The sequence below is a fragment of the Geotrypetes seraphini genome, chromosome 12 (genome assembly GCF_902459505.1).
Source record: "Geotrypetes seraphini chromosome 12, aGeoSer1.1, whole genome shotgun sequence".
In the NCBI taxonomy this organism is placed as follows: Eukaryota; Metazoa; Chordata; class Amphibia; order Gymnophiona; family Dermophiidae; genus Geotrypetes; species Geotrypetes seraphini.
This window is the reverse complement of record NC_047095.1, coordinates 66,919,053-66,936,798: the sequence shown is the minus strand read 5'-3', so window position 1 is coordinate 66,936,798 and position 17,746 is coordinate 66,919,053. Positions and strand designations below refer to the sequence as shown.

Genomic DNA, 17,746 nt, shown 5'->3' with positions numbered 1-17,746 from the left:
CCCGCCAGATACTATTTTGAGGCCCTCGGTATGTTTATCAAAATCACAAAGTAAAATAAGAGTTTCTTGATCTTATGTCTCTTTAGCTATAAATGACAATATTATGATTAAGACTTAGCCAAAAGGAAAGATTTATAAACTATAAAAAGTTTTACCTCAAGCAAAATTGTCATTTCTTTAATAAGACATTAACTATTTTTTTTCTAAAGCCTTCCAAGTACCTCCAAATCCAAAATGTGGCCCTGAAAAGGGTTGGAGTTGGAGACCACTGGCTAAACTGTAACCATGACATCCTGTTTGCCTTTGAGAAGCAGAGCTGAGATTGTGATGTCATAATGCCTCATTCCACCAATAAGAGCCAGCCTCATCAGTGATGTCACAATGGCTTGATTGTCCTGTTCTCCCCTCTGCCCTCCAACCCAGCCAGCAGATTAACTGTTCCCCTTAACTCAGTGGTCTCAAACTCACGGCCCTCGATATGTTTATCATAATCACAAAAGTAAAATAAAACAGTTTCTTGATCATAATGTAAAATTGTCATTTCTTTAATAAGACATTCACTATTTTTTTTCTGAGGCCCTCCAAGTACCTCCAAATCCAAAATGTGGCCCTGCAAAGGGTTTGAGTTTGAAACCACTGACCTAAATCGATGCTAACTCTGTATGTACCATCTGCAGATTTGTCCTTTTCACATTTGTACCGAGTCTGTATTGAAAATTAAAAAGGAATTATAATCTAACATATTTTCCGGAGTAGAGCATTGCATTCCTTCAAGAGCTGAGTTCTTTTGTTGGCTCCCTTCAGCTATGACTGCAGCAACTCAGTTTTTGGACAGACCTTGAATCCCCTGAACCCCAAGAAGACACCTGGTGGCTCCTCGGGAGGAGAGGGTGCGCTGATTGCAAATGGTGGAAGCATTCTCGGCATTGGATCTGATACTGGTGGGAGCATCCGTCTGCCAGCCAGCTTCTGTGGGCTCTGTGGATTGAAACCGACAGCATATAGACTGAGGTAAGTCTGGCATGGATTTGGGATCCTGCCAAGCGCTTGCAATCTGCACTGGTAACCAGTGGAAACAAGATCCTGGATTTGATGGACCCTTTTCTGACCTAGTATGGCAACCGGGTAGAAAAAGAAAGCAAGATAGCTGTCACCTATATGGCACTACCTTATTTTAAAAGAAGTATAAAAAATATTCTTTTTTATTTATTTTAAAATATTTTTTATCGAATTATGCAATAATTATAACAAGGTATATCATATGTTGCATTTTCAATATGATGATTGCAAAACATTTATATATTACAGTAATACTTGGGGGTCCTTTTATCAAGCTGCGGTAGGGGTTTAATGCACGTAATACCACATGTTAAACCGCCTGCCGCGCTAGCCGCTAACGCCTGCATTGAGCAAGTGTTAGTTTTTTAGCCGGCCGCGGGGGTTAGCGCTTGATGAAATGTCCGATGCGCTAACCCCAGTGACTCGGCTTGATAAAAGGAACCCTTAGCTGAAAGAAAACCTGTTCTTTAAAATCTATTTCTCCTAATTCTACTCCAATTATACCATTACTGGCCTATTCTAGCTAACTTCCCTTTGGCCAATCTTTTTCTAAATAATACTTTGTGCGCACTTTGTGATATTTCACGCACGTTCAAACTTCACTTCTCCCTATTTCAATATTTTCAAATTCGACATTGCATTACTAAACATGACCTCATGATGCATATTCACTGACCTTTACAGTTTTTTTAAGAAATTCTTTTTGAATATCTCTCCTTAAAGAAAGTTATTTCATGCACTATTAAAAGTATCGTCTTCTTTCTCCCACCTTCACATTTCCAATATATGAATTCTTGGGAAACTCATTGGAACAAGTGAAATCAGCATTTTTTGGAATGAAGTTTGGGATTATAAAGTTCAACCATCTTTTTCTCTCTCACGTATGAATGCACGATTGAGAATTTTTAAAAAAAATTCTTTATTGATTTTCATACTTCAATAGTGCAAACATGAATATATCTAATATAATAAAATGCTACGCCGCGCATGTGCACTCTAAAGTCGTGTTCCCTGATCCGTCGCGGACATGAGAGTGCGCATGCGCGCTTACTACGTCACCACAGCCTGCTCTCCACCTCGCGCCGCTGCAGGCCCCACACTCGCAACTCACACATCCGCTGCAGCCTAGCAACTCCGACCACAACCTTCCCCCCTCAACCGCCTATGCCGGCTCAGGCTCCCGCCGCAGGGAAGGGAGGAAAAAGCCTATGACCCCCCCTCTTCCCTTCCCTCTCTTCACGGTTTGTCTCCAGCGCCTCTTCTTTGCTCTCTGCTCACTTCTCTTCCGTTAATGTAACGGGCTATAAGACTAGTAACATATAATATGTCAATACAAGCACATTCAACTTACAATTATACTTAATCACTCAATTTCTTCCACCCATTCAATGATTATTCCATAAAACTCAGCAACATAGAGTTCCCCAATAATCTTACCCTAATCAAATTAATAAATCCTCCCATCCTCCCACCCACCCCAAGTGTAAATACTCTAAGGTCAAATTAGGACAGAGATATCTCCTCCTCAATGATTACATTGTTGGAATCCTGACATCTCTCCTCTATGTTGGAGAGGCTGCAATATCAAAGGAGATATGATTCATATGTGGTGGGGTTGCCCTCAAATACAATTTTTTGATGGAAAAGGTCACAAAATATAGCTCTGTCTTGACTAATACAAAAATTCTCTTAGATCTAACTTTCATTTTAATGGGGAAACCACCAATCGATATCCAATGGTCTCTAGTCTAGACACTTGGAATTTGACAACTCTTGTAGGCAGCCAACTCTTGTTGGCAGCCAACATATGCATAGCACTGACATGGAAAGATCCTCTTCTACCTTCCCATCCTTTTGGCACAACTGGACTATTGTAACTCCATTTATGTGGGTTTGAGCAATGGAAATGGAAAAAATACTGCCACAAGATTGATCTTTTGTATAACAAAGTATGACAATGTGTCACCTCTGTTGAGGAGTTTACATTGACTTCCTTTTCGATTGAGAGTTCAGTTTAAATGTGCCTGCATAGTTTTTAAAAATATCTTACATGGTATCTTTGATTCGCCGGTCTCTCTAGTTTTATATTGTAAACAATTTTTTATTGGTTGAAAAAAAAAGATGGAACCATAAGAAAACAGTAGAATGCAAAATACAGTGAACAGAAGTGGGAAATCCGCTAGAACAAGGCATAACAGTACAAAGTCATGTGTCATTTATCTACCTACTATCCCCAGGAATCCAATCCTCCCTTCCTCCCCCCCAAGCATGGAGGGGGTTGCGAGTGTGTCTCTTTGGCACACGGGAGTCCGAAGACCCCCCTGAGCACGGAAAGCACAAAGAAGGACTAGGCAAGCCAACCTCCCCTCCCAACAAAACCCACATGGTTCCTCCAGAGTCTGGACTCCGATGACCCCAGGGCACTCATCAATATATTTAAACTTCAAGTTTTATTTAAAATTTGATAAATCGCTTAATCGAACTTCTAAGCAATGAACATAAATAAAATTTACAGCATTCAAAGGGTACAAAATTTCAAACGTACAATGGACCTACAGGACTTAAATGGGGAAGGAGGGTAAGAAATACAATATTTGATAGGAAAGAAAAACAAATAAGGGGAAAACAACAGGATGGGTAAAAGGTACCAGATCTATCAGTAAAAATGTTTGTTCCTTCCCCTATTTACTAGCAGCAATTTGGAACGATCTACCTTCTCAAATAAGATCCTGTCCATCCCTTCAAGTTTTTCAAAAAATTCTGAAAATTACTCTGTTTCAGCGTTTTCCAACAGATATGTTTCCATGAGGTTCACTCTTTCTTTGAAATACAACTATTGTTAACTGAGTCGAGTCTTGTTTCTCAGAGATGACTTGGTATATAAGTCCAAGATTTAGTTTAGTTTCCTAAAGGGAGTGGCTAGATTAAGTCTGGTATGGAGAAACTGATGTAGATTCGTAAACATAAATTATGGAAATATTAGCTATTTTGGGTTCCTCTCTTTCGAAATACTTAAAACATTCATGGAATACTCTTTAAATCCTCTCAACGCTAGTATTTTTATACTAATCCGTATTTGTCAATAACTTGAATTTAATTTTTTTAGCCCAATATCTGAAGTCTCTGGAAAATGTCGTTTTCCTGGTTATATTATAGTTTACTGAAAACATATCTGTTGGCTCTTATGGTTAAGACCAGTGATTCCCAACCCTGTCCTGGAGGAACACCAGGCCAATCGGGTTTTTAGGCTAGCCCTAATGAATATGCATGAGAGAGATTTGCATATGATGGAAGTGATAGGCATGCAAATTTGCTTCATGCATATTCATTAGGGCTAGCCTGAAAACCCAATTGGCCTGGTGTTCCTCCAGGACAGGGTTGGGAACCACTGGTTAAGACAACCCGCCTCCCCCTTTATAAAGCCGTAGCATGGTGTTTAGCGCCAGCCGCGGCGGTAACAGCTCCAATACTCATAGAATTCCTGTGAGCGTCAGAGCTGTTACTGCCACGGCCAGTGCTAAAAACCATTCTAAGGTTTTGTAAAAGCTGGGGGGGGTGTCTTAAGTCATTATTGATAATATCATATCATTGTTTAAACCAGAGCTGCCCAAGTCCGGCCCTCGAGATCTACTGGCAGGCCAGGTTTTTTGGATATGTGCAATGAACATGCATGAGAGAGATTTGCATACCAAGAAGGCAGTGCAGGCAAATCTCTCTCGTGCCTATTCATGGTGGATATCCAGAAAACCTGGCTTGCCAGTAGATCTCGAGGATCGGACTCAGGCAGCCAGAACGTACTCAGGTAGGACTAGTCTCAGTCTTTGACCAGAGGGCCGTCGCATGAGCGGAATGCCGGGCACGATGGACCACGGGTCTGACCCAGCAGCGGCAGTTCTTATATTCTTAATATACACATATATGACTGTGTTATAAATATTCTTATACATAACTGATTTCAATTATTTTAATTAACGGTATGATGTTGGATTTAATTTGCCACATTTTTCATGGTTTCTTATCACTTATTTAGTGGCATACTGGTATTAAAAATATAGGGGTCCTTTTACTAAGACGTATTCGCCGTGTTAGCGTCCGTTAAAATGACTAGCACGCCTTAGTACAAGGACCCCATTCTTTTTCGTTAGAGAGATTTGTGAGCTCAATTTACCTTTTCTCACTGAAATGTTACTATGAACCAAATGTTATTTCTTTAGCTGCAATTTTTTTTTTATAGGCTGCTACCCTGTCCAATGGTTACATTATAGCAGGGGTGCCCACACTTTTTGGGCTTACGAGCTACTTTTAAAATGACCAAGTCAAAATGATCTACCAACAATAAAAAAAACCAAACAAACAAACCACAAAGCGCGCTGTACGCAGAGAAAATGCGAATTATCATTTACATTCCGCGGGTTTTCAAAGAGGACAAGGCAGATGACTCTAAGCACTGTCACCTCAGTAACAACTACACAAAAATAGACAAATATACCCCCTCCCTTTTTACTAAACCACGATAGCTGCGCTGAATGCCCTGCGCTGCTCTCAATGCTCATAGGCTCCCTGCGCTAAAAAACGAGAGAGATTTGCATACCAAGGAGGCAGTGCGTGCGAATCCATCTCATACATATTCATTGTGGATGTCCTGAAAACCTGACCTGGCTCCGGCTCTCGAGGACCGGAATTGCCTACCGCTATGCTATGCTGCCTGTTTGGTATCATTTGTATCGTACTGACTTTTACCATATATACTGTATTTCGGCTAAATCAGGGCTGTCGAAGTCCGGTCCTCGAGATCTACTGGCAGGCCAGGTTTTCTGGATATCTGCAATGAATATGCATGAGAGAGAGATTTGCATACCAAGAAGGCAGTGCAGGCAAATCTCTCTCGTGCATATTCATTGTGGATATCCTGAAAACCTGGCCTGCCAGTAGATCTCGAGGACCGGACTTGGGCAGCCCTGGGCTATATGATTGTTTTACAGTTCTGTTAAATGTTTACATCTTACTAATGTTATTATTACATTTCAATTTGCTGTTTCCAAGTTTATCTCATTTTTTCAGTCATTTTGCTATTGTTACACCGTTATCAAAATTGTAAATTGTACTTGCTGTGCACCAGCTTGAGCAAATTACATTATTAGTGATTTATATTCCGTCTCAGCCTTGCGGCTCTAGGCGGATTTCAAAAGATATAAACTGCAGGAACAGAGAGAAACGTGAAGCTTTGTTGAGTTGTGTTCATTACAGGCATGGTGATAAAATTCGGGTCTGTATTAAGTTGTCCTGACAAATTGCCTGAACAGCGGAGTTTCTCTTCATAAAGGCGGTTAATAAATCTGAATAATAGAAAAGTGAACAATCATACAGCAAGCATAAATGAGGCAAATTTGGAAACAGGGAAGTGGATCCTGAATCCTACATGAATTCAGCGTCAGAAATAGGCACATGAAAAAAGCACAGTGGAATAATCATCTCCAGTGACGGTACTTGGACTTGTCGTGCCACTGGACCTCGCGCACATCTGAGAAGCTGAAAGCCAGGCCGTCGGTAGTTTCACTCCCAGCAGGGCCTCCCAAGGCGGACAGGTTTCGGCGGAGGTGTCAGACTAACCATGTACCACCCATCTGGGCAGCAACAGGTGGGCAGTGTTGGAGGTGGAGGATTACATTTAATATGACAATGGTGAGAGCAGATGTTCATCAAGTCGCTAGGACTTGAGCACGAGTCAATGACACCTATCGAGAATAATCATATAACAGGAATACAGTAAAAGTCTGCCGAGTACCGTATTTCCCCATGTATAGGCTGCATGAAATGCCGATTTAGATTTTAAAACTCTTAGATAAGCCGCCCCATGTTACTAGCCGTGGCTTATCTAAGCATTTTAAAATCTAAAACGGCCTATTCAATGGGGCGGCTGGGGCAGCCTATACATCCCTTCCCCCCCACCAGTAAATACTGGTGGGCCGCCTACTGCCATGTTGCGGCCAGCGGTACAGGGCAAGAGCATTCTTTTCAGTATCCAGCTGGCGCTGCGCTGCTTCCTCAGTGCCTGTGTCAGTTCTCACGTGACTTGTGAGTCTCTGTGAGAACTGGCGCAGGCATTGAGGAAGCAGCGCAGGGACGGCGATACTGAAAAGATCGCTTCTGCCCTGCACCGCTAGCCTTGACGAGGCAGGAGGCATCCGGTAGCCGTCCAGGAGGTTGCTGCAGGTACAGGAGACTCCACGGCTGATCTTCCAATGGGGCGGCTTATCTATGATGTCTTTAGATAGGCCACCCCATATAAGGAAGCCGCACCAATTGCAGGGGATTGTAAAACCCATGTATAGGTCCGCGGCCTATATATGGGGAAATACGGTATAAATGATGCATCATAATTGTCATTCAGGTGGCATAGATACGATGCTACTGCTGGCCATATAAATAAAGAATATATCCCACAACAGAGAGGAAACACAACCCCACGTATGAAAATGTGAAACAAAAAAAGAATGGGGAAAGGCCACAGTCAACCAACTTCAAGGACTATCAATTTATTTTAAAAAAATATATAAAAACAATTGTTACATACAAGTATAACTTATACTTAAAAATGTGCAGGCCTAACAAAAGAGTCTTTTAATCCGTTTTATGATGGATCCTAACACGGTCCGTGTTTCGGCTATAAAAGCCTTCTTCAGGGATATATAAATGTAGCCTATAAAAACAGAACAGCAAAAGTGTATATCATCAAACATAAATCACTCGTATATTAAAATGAAGTATTAAAAATAGAATGAGTCATGAGAGCACTGAATACAGAAATACAAATTATCATAAATAAAAACATACGGATTTATAATTATATCATAAAAACAATAAAAGTGAATAATAAACACATAAATATCATATGCATTAAAAAAATTTATTTGGCTGGGGGAAATTGCTAGAATTTCGGTAGTATCTCTACAAAAGCCAATTGCGGAGGGAGGGGTAAATTTTCCCAATTTTTATAGGTATCATCAAGCCTATATTTTGCGCCAAGGTATGTATTGGGTCCTCCCAAAGTTCAATGAAAATCTCCCAGATTGGTTGTGGTTGGAATGGCGACTCATGTTTCCTCTGCGATTATGCCACGTTCTCAGTATCAAAATGCCTAGATTATATAAAGAAAACAGAATTTTAGTGGATACATGGAAAACCTTACGATATATCAACAATTTAACACCTATCCCAATACATAAATCAACAAATCATACTATATGGCTAAACTCCAAGATTCAAATTGGCGGATTTAAGGTTATCTGGAAGCATTGGATGATAGCAGGAATATGTATTTTAGATGATGTTATATCTAATGGTAAGCTGCTTGACTTTTCACAGTTGCAGCATAAATTTGGACTTAACAATTCACAGCCTCCATTGACGAGGTGTTAGTTTCTTGGCTTGCCACAGGGGTTAGGCGTGATGAATTGTCCAACGCGCTAATCCCCGTAGCACGCCTTGATAAAAGGAACCCAAAGTTTTAGATGGCTGCAACTGAAGCAGACCATTCAGGCGGGGTTCCCTGAATGCAGGGCCGGATTTTCCTATAGGCTAACTAGGCTTCAGCCTAGGGCCTCAAGATCAAGAGGGGCCTACATTCAAATTGTTAGCAAAATTAAAATTACACTATTCTAAAAACAGTGGACACTAAAACACTGAACCGAAAATAAGGAGAAATTCTACGCTTCGGGATCGGAACCGGCTCCGGCCGCAACGGGGCACCGACTCGGCTTCTCCCTTTCTTTTTCTCGTCCTGGGAGGAGGATCGGGGAGGGAAAGACGTCAGTCCGGAAACAGCTGGGCAAAGCCCTGCCCCGCGGGGAAAGAGGCAAAACGTGGATCCATCAGGACAGGGCGGCCCAGACTGGCATCGGAGGGGGGTGGGGGGGTTTAATGGAAGGCAGGCAGGCAGGATGGCATGGGGGGGTGTTCAATGGAAGGGGGCTGGGAGGCAGGCGGGCATCGGAGGGGGGGTGAGGTGAAGAAGGACGCACTGGGGGCACTATGGACATAGGAAGGGGCAATGTTGTATGTTATGTTTGATTAGTTATTGTTACAAGTACTATATATGGTGCTGAGAATAAATGTCCAAATAAGTGTTCTCGACTTTTTTTTATTTATTATCCGTGTCACATTTTTTATAAAGGTTAGTACCAATAACAACATGTTTCATTTAACGTATTGATATATATCACAGTAATGATGTATTTTATTATCTCTCATGTAATTTACAAACTTAAAAATGGGAGGTGAAAGGGCCTCATAAGTGGAATAACCTAGGAGGGCCTCTTTTCATCTAAATCCGGCCCTGCCTGAATGGAAAAATTTAAATAATCAGTATAGCTTGGAATTCATATGTTTTCAGGTGGACTTTCTGGGACACCAGGCTGCACAGTGGTATAAATTGTTAGCCGAATTTAGCAAATAAGAAATCAAAAACTGCTCTCAGGGATATTTGGAGTATTGAGATTAAGCACCAAATTTCTGTGTCTCAATGGTCACAAATTTGGACTTGGAGGATGAGATGTACAATGTCGGCATCTATGAGACAAACATGGTTTTTTCTGTTACATAGAGCATTCTGGACCCCAGTTCGGTTGCAAAAGTTGGATAGCTCTAAGTCAAATCGATGTTGGCATTGTCATCTCGAAGCAGGGACTTTAAATCACTTATTGTTCTATTGTCATTTTATTTTGGCATTTTGGAAATCAATATGGGGCCAAATTAATTGTTGGAAAATCCAATGGCATTGTCTTATGATACTGTATTATTTGGTATGTCAATGAGGGCTAAAAGCCAAATATCATCTAAGAACAACAGGCTTTTGTTAATAATGACAGGAGTTGACATACAAAAATTACGAGCAATTGGAAGAATTGGACAAGGCTTAATTATAGTTTTTGGTGAAATTCACTGTGTCATATGTATAAAATGGAAAGGACATTGGCCATTCAGAAAGGGAATTTTAAGAGGTTTCAGGAGATTTGGGAGCCATTAACAAAATATTGTAATGTTTAAATAATGTTTTCCCCTTTAAATATGCACATCCGGGGAGAGGTGGGAGAGGTGGGGGGATGATAGGTTAATGAATTTTGAATAATTGATTTGGATGATTATAGATATTTTATGTATGGGCATTGTGATTGTTTAGGGGACAGGGGGGGATTAATTCTGAAATGGATATTATAAGAATATTAAGTGTGATATTTGAGTATAAAATGTAATATTTACTGTTACATTTATTGTAAGTATTGAAAATAATAAAGAAGTGGGAAAAAAAACCCCCAACTATATCAAATGGATGAAAAATAAAGAAGCACAAATCTGTACAAACAATGAAACATCTTACTATATAGTCAAGGGGGCAAGTACAGAGGGACATTCATATGAGGAGAGACTGGAAGCCCTGAATATGTATACCTTAGAGCAGGGGTAGGGAACTCCGGTCCTCGAGAGCCATATTCCAGTCGGGTTTTCAGGAATTCCCCAATGAATATGCATTGAAAGCAGTGCATGCATATTCATTGGGGAAAACCCGACTGGAATATGGCTCTCGAGGACCGGAGTTTCCTACCCCTGCTATAGAGGAAAGGAGGGACAGGGGAGATATGATTCAGACGTTCAAATACTTGAAGGGTATTAACGTAGAACATAATCTTTTCCAGAGAAAGGAAAATGGTAAAACCAGAGGACATAATTTGAGATTGAGGGATGGTAGAGTTAGGAAATTCTACTTTACGGAGAGGGTGCTGGATGCCTGGAATGTGCTCCCGAGAGAGGTGGTAGAGAGGAAAACGGTGACTGAGTTCAAAGAAGCGTGGGATGAACACAGAGGATCTAGAATCAGAAAATAATAGTAAATATTGAACTAAGGCCAGTACTGGGCAGATTTGCATGGTCTGTGTCTGTGTATGACCATTTGGTGGGGGATGGGCTGGGGAGGGCTTCAGTGGCTGGGAGGGTGTAGATGGGCTGGAGTGAGCTTTGACAGAGATTTCGGCAGTGAGAACTCAAGCACAGTACCGGGTAGAGCTTTGGATTCTTGCCCAGAAATAGCTAAGAAGAAAAAAATTTAAAAAAATTAAAATTGAATCAGGTTGGGCAGACTGGATGGACCATTCGGGTCTTTATCTGCCATCATCTACTATGTTACTATGTTACTATGACACTGAGAAAATGTTGACGCCCTGGCCCCAGAAATGGCCAAACTGGGCAGAATGACTGACACTTTCATGACTTTGACCTAGGAAGTACCTACCTATTAATTATTATCACAGCTCTTTTTATATAAATTAAATTAAATTAAACCTAGGAAGCCCATTCTGTGGTAGAAAACAAACTGGAGCATTTGTTTGTTTCTGTTTCCCGCAGTCCCTCTGGAGTAACTGGCCCTGCAAGTGGCATACTGTCAGGTAATGTACCTTAAAATCTTTCTTCTATGCCTTTTTTTATTTATTGGGATGCATTCGCTCGAGTGCTCATTGGTATGAATGTATGCAGATGCCTGAAATAGAGGAAATAAGAGTCCAGCAAAGGGTTAGGGGTAGCCTTTTTTAAACTGATACTTAAGTCCATGCCCAGGTAGCTGTTGGCAGTTCTTTATATGCTAACAAATTATACAAGGACGCATATAATGAGTCAAAATGTGTGATTGTGGCACCGAGGTACCCCCCTCTTCAAACCCAGCGTGCACCCCAAAAAGACGGAGAAAAAGCCTCAGACTAATGTAGCAGTATAGGACCAAAAGGTACAAATCAAAACTGCTTGAAATACTTTCACTGGCAAAAAAAACTCCCTCACAGAACAGCTCAGGTCCAGAAAAGGGCAAAGTCACCCGGAGGCACGTTCAAGGACTTAGCTGACAAAAGATGACTTGAGCTCCAACGCTGTCATGTCTTCTCCAATCTTCCCAACAAGCGACCTTGTTTCACCAATGTTTGGCTCATCAGGGGAACAAACAATGCAGCCTTGAAATTCCATATATGCAAAAAACACTAACTAAACAAATGTCTGACCAAGTGGTCCAAATAGACAGCGCTAAATCCCACTTTCAGTTGAAGGATCGTTGAATAATTATCATTTCTCATTTACCATTCTTATTTGTAGAGAAACAAGCTTTAGCCTATTTCAATCACTGTTACTATTTTGCACAGTCATCGGCAAAAACCCTTAATAGTGTTTCTTTTTTCCGTTTGCTCTTTTCATACTTTTTTTTTTTTTAGCTTCTCTTGACTATGCCTTCACTCTTAATTTTATCAAAGTCACCCACAACTTAGAAGCATCAACAGACTCCGAGTTATTCAAAATTCGCCTGATTTTTGGTTTGAAAAAATGGAAACATATTAGTCCCTATGATCAAAAATGACACCGGCTGCCGATGGAGGCAAGAGTTTTGTTTAAATTTTTTTGTCTTTGCTTTAAACTAATATTGGGTCTCCTGAAGCAGATATTCGAAACGGGGCCACGTTGAGACCCCCAAGAGTCCTAACAACCACAGATTCAGATTCAGAATCTTCAATACAAGTGCAATTACCATTGAAATCCACATGGTGCCCTCCCGGTACCGTGGATCCACACATACAGGCTTTTGAGAATCTTATATTAAAAGATGTAGGTATCTTGGAACATCAGCATTCCCCCCTCCGTTTCAATCTGTCTCGCTCCCAGCAAATGGCATTGAACTCTTTAGCCACAGATAACAGTATTATCATCAGACCAGCTGATAAGGGAGGAGGAGGAGTCATTTTGGACACAGATCAGTATGTGGCCGAAGCCCAACGCCAACTGACAGATACTACATATTATGAGGTCCTTCATCAAGATCCAGTAGAAGATATTCAGGATGTTATTTCACACTGTTTGGTCCAGGGGTTGGAAATGGGAGTTATAACTGAGAGGGAATACAGGTTTTTATCCTGTAAGTACCCTAAAATTCCAGTTATTTATTTTGTCCCAAAAATTCACAAATCCCTTACCAACCCTCCAGGAAGACCGATAGTCTCAGGCATAGGATCTATATTGGAACCCTTGTCATCTATGTTGGACTCTTATCTTAAAGATCGGGTTCCCATGGCACCCTCATATGTTTTAGATTCAGCCAGTATGATAAAGTTTTTGGCCACGTTTAACAATATCCCACATGGTGCCATACTTTTCACCCTGGACATCACTGCCTTATATACAAATATACCCCAACGTGAAGCAATTACCATCATTAAGGAGGAATTACATATGTTGGCCATTCCTGATACCAGGATCAAATTTTTGACAAGTTTGGCCTCAATCGCGCTGGGTATGAATTATTTTAAGTTTGGTGATGTATTTTACAAGCAAATTAAGGGCACCGCCATGGGAGCTAAAATGGCCTGTCTCTACGTATCTAAATTTGAAAAGATATTTTTATATTCTTCAGCACATTGGCACAAACTGCTGTTTTGAAAACGATACATAGATGATATTCTTGGAGTATGGATGGGTACTGCAGAAGAATTGGACCAATTTGTAGAATGGCTGAACAGCTGTGACGTCAATTTGAAGTTCACGTTGGTCAAAGATTATCACCAAGTACCTTTTTTGGACATTAGCATTCAGTTGGCCAATGGTAGTTTTCAAACAAGTATATATCGGAAACCCACTGATCGAAACAATCTTTTACAATACGACAGTTTTCATCCAAAACACCTAAGGGATAATATCCCTGCGGGTCAATTTCTGAGACTTCGAAGACTGTGCACCTCAACACAGGATTACATTTCTAAATCAGAAGACATGAAAGCCAGGTTCAAAGAAAAGGGGTATCCAGTTACAGTTGTAAATAAAGCCTACAAGAGGGGTTTGTATGCCCATCGTTCACAGTTGTTAGAATCTCACCCTAAAGGTGATGAACAATCTTTAGTATGTGTTCTGCCATATTCTCACCTGGCGTTTCATATCAAACGTACCATCAAACAACATTGGCATATTATGCAGTATCACCCTGAGTTTCAGGGGCCTCCTCGTTTTGCATTTTCTAAAACTCAAAATCTGAAACAAAGACTGGTTCACTCTCAGTTTATAAACCCTTGTCAAGAAGCTTCCACCATCACGAGAGGGCACAACCCGTGCGGGCATTGCAGAATGTGTCAGCATAGCGTTTCATTACAAGAAATGAATCTCACCACTAAAAAAAACTCACTTCAACAGTTTCAGATTGTAACACTAAACAAGTGGTGTATATAATACAATGCCCGTGTGGGCTACAATATGTGGGCTGCACGATTCGCAGTGTGAAAACTCGGATAGGAGAGCACATAAGTAGAATCAGATCTGGCATACAAGAAGCTCCCCTCATACAAGATTGGATTCAACAGCAACATGATACAGCTGATCTGAGATTTTCTGTGTTAGATATAGTGACTACCACCAGAGGGGGTGACATACCCAAATTTCTCTGGCGTAAAGAACAACAGTGGATTTTTGAATTAAACACGCTTCATCCTAATGGGTTAAATAATGAGATCGAGTGGGTCGCTTTCCTGTAATTATTATCTTTATTATTTTTTCAACATTTATTTTTTCAATATTTTTTTCAACATCTTTTCCAACAGTCTTTATTTACAGTGACAGTGGTTCTTTCATAACAATAACCTTTTTGATGTTATGACGTCATCACGCTCCGTCGGAGGTCACCCCTCCCCCCTCCTCCTATTTACAGTGACAGTGGTTCTTTCATAACAATAACCTTTTTGACGTTATGACGTCATCACGCTCCGTCGGAGGTCACCCCTCCCCCCTCCTCCTATTTACAGTGACAGTGGTTCTTTCATAACAATAACCTTTTTGACGTTATGACGTCATCACGCTCCGTCGGAGGTCACCCCTCCCCCCTCCTCCTCACTGTAGTATAAAGTTGGTGAGGTGGACAGCGGTCTCCGTCGTTTGGAATTTCTGAATTCGGTAAACGGTATGTGAGTTTTTTCCGTTTTTTCCGTGCTTTCTTCCTTCTTCTATTTTGCCAATAAGCAGTATAGCTTCCCCACAGCGCAGTTTATGTGAGTTTGTCCTGCGCTGTGAGTGGTATTGATAAGATAAATTTGTTGTAATTTCAGACCATCTCTTGGATTGATACGGTTGCACAGAGGGTAAAAAAAAAGGGGTTAATATTGGGTCTCCTGAAGCAGATATTCGAAACGGGGCCACGTTGAGACCCCCATGAGTCCTAACAACCACAAGCCTTAAAAGTTTGCACAGATAAGTGTATGGTATCATTCTTTCAACGAGCAAGAGATCCTTGTGCATAACAATTTTGAACATTTGATGTCGATCTTTCAAGCATTATTCAAACAACTAAGCTTTTTACCAGTGGTCAGAGAGTGATGTTTTGCAAAGCAAATGCCATGACTGGACGGTAAACTCTTTCCCTAAGGGGAGGTATCCACCTCCCCTTCAGAGTTTCACTTCTCTGAGCATTTTTCAAGTAGCTATTTGCTCTCTCCCTACTGGTAACTATTACTATTATAGTCAGTCTCTCATTTTATATCACAACCACTTTACTGACTAGTGTGTATACATATGAGTCCCTGTATGCTTTTTTAAACTAATATTTGGCTTGGCCCCTGCGTATTTGGTCCCTCACTTTTTTTGGGGGGGATTGCCCTAACAGGCCTCCACGTAGAATCCATATGTTCACCTACCCGACAATAAAGGCTTGTCGTTATAAAAGATTCCCGGACAGAACTCTTGCTTTCCAGGTGGGCAAACTGAATGACTGGTTGGGTAATAACCCATCCTATTTTAGTTTTAGAAAATCAGTTAAAAACGCAATTGGTTGATCGATTTGTAACCTAGGGATTCATTGTTTTACTTTATTTTTATCCAGTATGTATGTATTTCTGGTGATCTGTATTGTTTCTTCACTGATTGTCCAGCCCTTCTTACTGTAAACTGCCTCGAACGGTGTCAGGTCAAAAGCGCGCCGGGACAAAGGCACGCCCAGACAATTGAGCGCAGTGCGGAGGCGCGCGCCGCTCAAAATTACTGTTTTTAGGGCTCCGACAGGGGGGCATGGGGGGAACCCCCCACTTTACTTAATAGACATCGCGCCGCGTTGTGGGGGGTTTGGGGGGTTGTAACCCCCCACATTTTACTGAAAACTTCACTTTTTCCCTGTTTTTAGGGAAAAAGTTAAGTTTACAGTAAAATGTGGAGGGTTACAACCCCCCAAACCCCCCATAACGCCGGCGCGATCTCTATTAAGTAAACTGGGGGGGCTCCCCAACAAACCCCCCTGACGGAGCCCCTAAAAACTGTAATTTTCTTCGGCGCGCGCCTCCGTTTTGCGCTCAGTTGTCGGCACGCGCCTTTGTCTTTCGTGGCGTTGTCTATGAACCCCTCGAACTATTATGGCTTTAGCGGCATATAAGAATAAAATTATTATTATTATTATTATTATGTTTTTCAAGTTTAAGGACTCCTTTTACAAAGGAGCGGAATAACATACGCTAAAATGCCACACGCGCAAGCCGCTACCACCTCCTTTCAAGCAGGCGGTAGATTTTCAGCTAGCGTGCGTTAAAAACGCTAGCGGACCTTCGTGAAAGGAACCCCTAAAAGTTCACAGCACATATCTCGTTTCGTTTGGGCTTTTCAGTCTTATCACTTTGTGCCGTTCAAAGCAAAGGCTGGTGGGTTACTTTGGCCAGTCGTTGAGATGTTGCTCACGCTTTCCCAGTGGTAGCCCAAGGTGAGTTATATTCAGGCACCGCCCCTATTTCTACATATTATCAAGTTTCAAGTTTATTAAATTTTTACTATACCGACCATCAACGAGTATCTAGCCGGTTTACAAGTTAAAAATAGTACAGTAAATAATATAATTGAAATGGAAAAAAGAAAGGGGGATTGTGGACATTTAAACTTTAACTACACATACTGGAAAGTGAAGGCAGGGAATAATGAGATAGAAGGGGGGAAAAAAAAAAGTACATTATGCAAAAAAAAAATTGGAAAAAGGAAGGATGAAACATAAGGAATGGGATCGCTTCTTAAAAGCGGTTGAGGTATTGAAGAATAAATTATATTTGGGAACAGGAGAATGCGTCTTGGAATAAGAAAGTTTTTAATTTAGCCTTAAATTTATCAAGTGATGTCTCGTGACGACTATGAGGTGGCAATGAGTTCCATAGGGTAGGAGCGACTACCGAAAAGTTGGTCTTTCTCGTATAAAAGAAATCTTTGATTGTGGGGATAGATAGCAGGTTTTGATCAGCTGATCTAAGGGTCCGAGATGAACAGTAGGGGATGAGAAGTTTATCTAGAAAAGAAGGTTGGCGGGAGAATCTGATTTTGAAGACTAGCATAATTGTTCTATATGTGACACGATGGGTTATAGGTAACCAATGAGCTTCTTTCAGGAGAGGTGTAACATGGTCATATTTTCCCAATTTGTAAATAAGTTTGATGGCTGTATTTTGTATGAGTTGGAGTCGCCGTAGTTCTTTTTGAGGGAGTCCATTGTAAAGAGAGTTACAGTAATCAAGGTGAGAGATGACAAGTGAATGAATTAGAGTTGTGATGGCTGTAGTATCGAGGATAGATGATAGAGAACGTATAAGCCTTAGTTTGTAAAAACAAATTTTTACAACTGACGTGCCGATAATTTACAATCATGCTATTTATTAAT

The 17,746-nt window shown here is 41.0% G+C and overlaps 1 protein-coding gene across 1 annotated transcript in view; it reads left to right on the top strand.

Moving 5' to 3' along the window:
* The window catches only part of LOC117346678 (vitamin D3 hydroxylase-associated protein-like), a 76,589-nt gene that overhangs the window by 27,903 nt on the left and 30,940 nt on the right, over nucleotides 1-17,746 (top strand). Inside the window, exons 5-6 of the mRNA XM_033916632.1 lie at nucleotides 805-1,011; nucleotides 11,458-11,498. Coding sequence (XP_033772523.1) covers nucleotides 805-1,011; nucleotides 11,458-11,498 — 248 coding nt within the window. The remainder of the gene's footprint in view (nucleotides 1-804; nucleotides 1,012-11,457; nucleotides 11,499-17,746) is intronic.